The 6,253-nt window shown below is 42.5% G+C and overlaps 1 protein-coding gene across 1 annotated transcript in view; it reads right to left on the bottom strand.

Moving 5' to 3' along the window:
* The window catches only part of LOC101571459 (cytochrome P450 2A5-like), a 6,771-nt gene extending 904 nt beyond the window's left edge, over positions 1-5,867 (bottom strand). The window contains exons 1-8 of the mRNA XM_004647967.2: positions 5,657-5,867; positions 5,230-5,392; positions 4,101-4,250; positions 3,706-3,866; positions 2,480-2,656; positions 1,422-1,560; positions 793-980; positions 3-136 (exon numbers count right to left, since the gene is read on the bottom strand). Of these exons, the coding sequence (XP_004648024.1) occupies positions 3-136; positions 793-980; positions 1,422-1,560; positions 2,480-2,656; positions 3,706-3,866; positions 4,101-4,250; positions 5,230-5,392; positions 5,657-5,836 (1,292 nt within the window). The 5' untranslated portion in view covers positions 5,837-5,867. The remainder of the gene's footprint in view (positions 1-2; positions 137-792; positions 981-1,421; positions 1,561-2,479; positions 2,657-3,705; positions 3,867-4,100; positions 4,251-5,229; positions 5,393-5,656) is intronic.
* Positions 5,868-6,253: the final 386 nt, after the last annotated feature.

The raw sequence follows: 6,253 nt of genomic DNA, 5'->3' as shown, positions 1-6,253 counted from the left end.
AAAAAGGCACAAAAGCATCATTCTTCTTAAACTGCCCCTTCTCATCAAGGAAGTTCTGAGGGTTGAAATCTCCAGGGTTAGAGAAGAACTTGGGGTCTCTCAGCACAGAGCCCAGGATAGGGAACACTTCAGTGTCCTGGCAGGGATGAGAAAGTGAAGTTGATAAATGGATTAATAGTTGGATATTCTGAAAGCTCAGACACATTAGAAGGGCAAGTTAGAGTGCCCCAGTGAAGATACCTGGGAAGTAGGGGAGTTGTGATTCTGTGAGAGAGGAGCTTTGGTGGACATGAAATTAATTTCCCAATGAGTGGTAATTTGTGGTCATAGGGCCAAATGTTTACTGAGAATTGATGTGTGATTGACAGGATAACTCCCTTTGAATCAGGATGTTGGGGAAGGAAGGTGTTGAAATTTGAAGGCCTTTATCTTTGGGGTATGAAGTTAGAAGTATGAAGATCATGTCTCTTAGGAGACATCTTCATTCCTTGAGATGGTATGCTTGAGAGATTTGGAGTTTATCTCTCTGGGATGGACATTTGAGAAGCATGAAATTCTTGTCCCTAAGAAATAACTTCTATTGGAAGTGGACTTGACAGGTATTTTCTAAGGGAAGTGACTAACTTCCACGCAACAGAAATTGTTGGGGAGACATGGGAGTTAGGCCTCTCAGAGGGGAGCAGAAGTCTTCGATTGAATACATGAGACAGGGATTATCAATCTTCTAATGAGAATAGGTATTAGGGTCCCAGGTGTGAGTTAGAGTTCCCTGTAGGCTGGGCAAGGCAGTACCTTGGGGAGCAGGAAATCTCGAAACTTGGTGTCCCTGGTGACCCTGCGAGCCACTCCCATGGGAATCATGTCTCCAAATCTTTGGATTTCATGAATCACTGCGTCTGTGTATGGCATCTTGGCCTTGTCTTCAAACATAGGATGTCGATTTCTGCCAATCACCTGGTCAATCTCTTCATGGATCTTGGCTGCAGGAGAAGGGAGAATGTGTTTAGTTTTCCAGGAGGCTCAGAGCAGGGAGCTAGTCCAAATTTGAAAACTTAAATGGAATTTGTTATGATATGTATGTGTGCCATCCAAATAACTACTGGCCATATACTTTTCTGGGGCAGAATTTTCTTGACTTGTTCATTCTAGAATCATAAGGAATCCATAAAGAAGGAGACTCAGGGAATGACTCACAGAATAGGTGACAGATCCTCTGGATGTTAGACAAGTAATTTAACAAAAAAATTGTTTTTATGAATATTTAATGGCTATTGAAAATAGGCTTGTGCCTCTTAGTGGACTATCTCCCCTGCCTCTCCAGGTGTATATAAGACTCCAGAGATGTGGGGAGTTGGAGAAACTGCAGAAAGTTTAGGGGTGCTTCAAGGTCTGTGATCTGACCCCTGCCATTACAGCCTTACCTTCCACATCTGGGTGCTTCATGAGTAACAAGAAACCATAGCGCAATGTTGTGCTAACTGTCTCTGTGCCAGCAAAGAAGAGATTTAGCGTGGTCATAACTAGATTCTTCATGTGGAACTCTGTGTTGGAGTTATTCTCCTATAAGGAGAAAAGCTATTAGCGTGAATACACTTACCCATTTGGAGACTTTCTGGCATTATTTCTTTGAACTTACCTGTCTTGGGTCTGGAGCTAAAGTGGGAAGAGAGGCCTTCTATCTGTGAGACTTTTGCCTCATTTTATGCTACCTCTGTGAAAAATGTTTTTTTTTTTTAAAATGATCTTTGGCCAACTATCTGTTTTCAGTTTCCCAGTTGTTTCTAGTTAGTAAGAATATTTACAAATGGTGATAGAGATAGATAGACAGGTAGTTAAGTGGGTAGAAAGATAGATAGATAGAGCATATATGGTGAAAACATCCTACTTATTCCCCAGTTTTAAGATTCCCATAGAGGAACATCTCTGAATGCCTTAGTTTTGCACCTTATTTCTCACACATGGGAGACAGGCAGATGATGGCAGTTACACAGTCTATAGAAAGACTTTTTAGGCAGGTCACCTATCCACATATACTACATAGGTAGGTAATGAATAGACTACAAAAGGTTAGAAAGCATGGTGACCAAAAGTATCATAATTAGGGTCAGGGAGGATTTGAGGTATAGTTCATATTTTCCTTGCTGTGTGACTTCAGGAAATTCACTTACAATCTGACATGCAATTTCTCTTTTTGTGTATGAGGTAATAAGATATATACAGGCTATTGTGACTGACTCTATGAAGCACTTATAATTGTACCAGGTGTGTTACAATGTTGTAGAGGTGGTTGCCATTATGATTTACATGCTCATATTCTGCCTATACACAAAGACTCACAAATAGAACAGTGATGACCAACTATGATGAGCATGGTGAAGACCATTATGATCCAAGATGATGCAATTAGATCTCTACACTTCACCCATCCTGACTTCTTCTGCCTAGTTTGGGACTTCCTCATCATGGTTTCTGGATGTACCTTCTGCCTGTGGATGAGAAAGGAGTCAATGAAGTTTCGTGGAGAATTGGGATCCAGTGTGCGCTGGTTTTCCTCCACCTTTTTGATTATGAAGTTCTCTAGCCCCTTCAGCTCCTTAAAAGCCTGTTGCTGTGGTCCTGGCAAGTGCTTCATTACGGGATAGAACATCTCATAGAGCTGGGTGTAGAGAGAGAGAGAGCACAAAATGGAATGACAGCTGGGGTTGGAACCTGTCTCAGGCAAGAAAATCCCTAGCTTGAAATATCTGTCCAAATGTTCAGGAATTTAGCTGAAGCAGAAGGGAAAACATATTTAAGTTTTCATGCGTGCTACATACAAGGGATACTTCCAAAAATCTAAGTGAAATGGGTTACATGACTAGTCTTCAGGTGACAATAACAGTACTGACCAAAATGTTAGGATATTCAGGTGAGATTGGCTAGGAAGACATCTTGATGTTGAGCTACTCAGGTATTCTGATGGACTTGTGTGGATAAGGTTTCTAGAGGGCTATGTTGGATGTCAATGTCACAATATCTGTATGATTTATATTTTCACTTTCTCTACAGATTTTCAGCCATTATGTGTGTAGGTTTTAAAGTTGGGGTTGTACTTACTGAATTGTTTAGGTGTTAAGGTATGGACTTGAGTGGTATCCCAATGAGGACTATTGAGATGACAGTATTGGAGGACACTTACTTCTGTATTTGGAATATATATATATATGCAATTAGAGTGTTTATTGTGTATCTGTGCAAGTGTTCATGTATTTATTGGGATGAGTAGTGGTTTTTGTCCTGCTCTTCTAGCCCACTGGTTTGAGAATTGGGTGGCCAAATGACTTTGGTGGATTAGATTTTATAGTACCAAGTGTTTAGCTATTCAGAAGCTGAGCTGAGACACTTATTTTTTCATGTCTTAAGAAATTCAGATGACTGGGTAGGGATATCTGAGGTTTTCCCAGGGAACATTTGCTCAGGTAGGAAAACTGATTGAAGGGCATACATCTTGGATGCAGTCTTTCAGAGATATCTAGGTGGATATTGAGGTATCCTTAGAGACTCTATGGGGTGTTTGTTCTGGGTTTCAAGGTAATTGTAAAGTGTATAGTAGTGGAGGATAGCTTGAGTGGACTTTAGAAGGGGATGGATGATTAAGGTACCATGCAGAACTGAAGTCTGCAGGTTGTGGTAGGGTTGCAGTAGGGCCAGGCTGGAACAGGTTACCTGGCCGATGTAAGTAGCTGTGAACTGGAAGCTTCCCAGCATCATGCGCAACAGTGACAGGAACTCTTTGTCTTCATAATCAAAGCGGTCCCCAAAGACAATGGAGTTAATGACATTGGAGACTGCTTGGCTCAGGTAGAAGGTGGGATCTATGAAAGTACCTGCAAGGAGGGGAAGAGAGAGGAAGAGGCAGGCAGTCAGGCATAGTCCATTGGGCTCTCATTTCAAGCTCAGGGTTTGAGAACGCTCCTCTTCCAGTGATTAGACAAATTCCCAGCACAAGACAGAGAACTGGGAATAATGATGCTGCCTTTTACTCTTCTTCCAATGCCATAATTTGTAGTTCTTGGCCTTGATTTTCTACTTTGTGTGGAACCCCGAGTGTCTTTGCTTACCCTTTGTTTCTCTGAAGGACTCAAGAAGAAATCCTGCCTCTTCTTGGATTCGTTCTTCAATGCCACGCTTTCCCACACCGAAGTCTCTTAGTGTGGTGATGGAGAAGCGCCGGAGATGTTTGGCACGGTCCCAAGAGCTGGAGACCACACCTGCGGATGTGAACACAGGGAAGGGCAGGGTTAGAAACACTTTGGGAGAGATGTTATGGATGTTTCTGACGGGGAAGGGACTTTTGAAGACAAGGAGGTAGTGGGGGATTGATGGCAGCAGAGCCAAAGCCTGAGTAAAAAAGTATAATAGATACAAAGTGAGTCAGGACAAAGAAATGCCCAGAAACGGATAGTCCCCAAGAGGGAAGAAGGGGCAAAAGAGAACAGAAAAACATAAATGAAGAAAAAGGAGAGCTGGATCTACAGAGACATCAGAGGAGGGAGGGGAGGAAGGAGATCATTAGAAGAAGTAATAGAGTACAGAGGAAACAGAAGTGAAATCTTGGATACAAGACACAGGAAGGAAAAATGAGAAATAATCCTGAATTAAGTTGGAGAATAGAGCAAAGTATGAAGACAAAGACACAGGGTTGGAAAAGAGGATTTTTTTTTTTTTTACCATGAAACATAGGCAAGATGACTTTGAAAAGGGATTCTGAAAGAGAAAGATTCTGAAAGAGAAAAGAGATTCTTATAAAAATAAAAAAAATAAGATAGAAGAAATAACAGGCAAATCTTGAGATTAACAAAAAAGTCTGATAAATTTGTAGGTGCTGGATTCTAGCACAAAAATCTCAAGAGGTTCTGAGAGATACATCTACAGAAAGAAGCATGTTTAGTGAGAGACAATAGGGAGATAGGGACAGTAAGGCATGAATAAATTATGAACAGAAAGTCTAAGAGAATTCAGAAGCTGGCACAAGGAAAGGAAACAATGAGGAAGAGATAGGAAAAAAAGATCAGGCAAAGCCCTGCACATGACTTTAGATAGACATCTTTTTTTTTTCAGTACCAGGGATTGAACTCAGGCCTTTGCACTTGCCAGGCAAGACTTTAGATAGATGAGACAGGGGAAAAGCTGGGGAAACAGAAGCCTCCAAGTGTTTCTGGACTCACTCCCATGAGGTGTACTCTTTACCGTAGCCTTTGAAGAGCCAGTCAAAGGTGGCCTGCTCGCCTCGCCCACTGAATTCCTCAGCTTGATCCACCAGAGCTTCCTTGACTGCATCATATCCACACAGCACCACGATCCGACGGGTACCCATATGGATGGTGAACACTGGGCCATAACGCTCTCTGATCTGATGAAGGTGGGTAAGAGTGGTTAGGGATGCCAGGTGTACTGGCCCAGTACTCAGAAATCTGCCACTGGAATGCATTTGTCCAAGGCCCTGAGAAGCAAGGAGATGAACATCCTAATATTTTCCCCATTTAGTACCTGGAAGATGAACTCTGAAAACCATCCTATCTTAACACATCATCTTTTCTAGCCAATTCTTGGCCACAAATCACCATCTCATGTGTACCTTATCACCCACCTCATTGTACCCCCCCATTGACAATACCTTCATGATGGAGTTGTACATATGCTCTGGGTCCAACTGCAGGTAGTTTCCAATGAAGGGTAGTGGTGTGGGTCCAGGAGGCAGTTTCCCTTGGAGCTTTCTCTGTTTCCAGATAGATATCAGAATGATTACACTCAGGAAGGCCAGGAAAGACACGAGAAGTAAGCCTGAGGCCAGCATCGTGCCTGCAGAGGTGGAAGTCAGATATCAAAGCCTGGGACCGCCTTTATATTACCTGAAAGAGAAGGGTGGCCTTTGGTCCTGATTATGTAATTGTCTCATTTTACCTCCTAAGAATAGACTCCCCCATGTGCCCTCTCTAGATTGCAACACGGTAGTCAAAGTGGGGGAGGCCTCTGGACTGATATACAATATTGGCCTCCAGGTGGTTGGTGACACTTCAGGAAGGGGTATCATGGGGCTGAGCATTGGTGGAGGCAAGACATAAACTCTAGACCCTAAAAGGCTGGAACATTTATGTGACTGAGCACCTGAGTTCTGGATTTCGCATACCAGATTGACCAGGACCTTGCAGATGTGACTATGAGGGTGGACACTGGAATACAAGAATCTGGATTTCATTTGGATGAAACAGAG

Source organism: Octodon degus, unplaced genomic scaffold (assembly GCF_000260255.1).
Source record: "Octodon degus isolate 3935 unplaced genomic scaffold, OctDeg1.0 scaffold00344, whole genome shotgun sequence".
NCBI lineage: Eukaryota > Metazoa > Chordata > Mammalia > Rodentia > Octodontidae > Octodon > Octodon degus.
The sequence above is the reverse complement of the archived record's forward strand: the minus strand, read 5'-3'. Positions and strand labels throughout refer to the sequence as shown.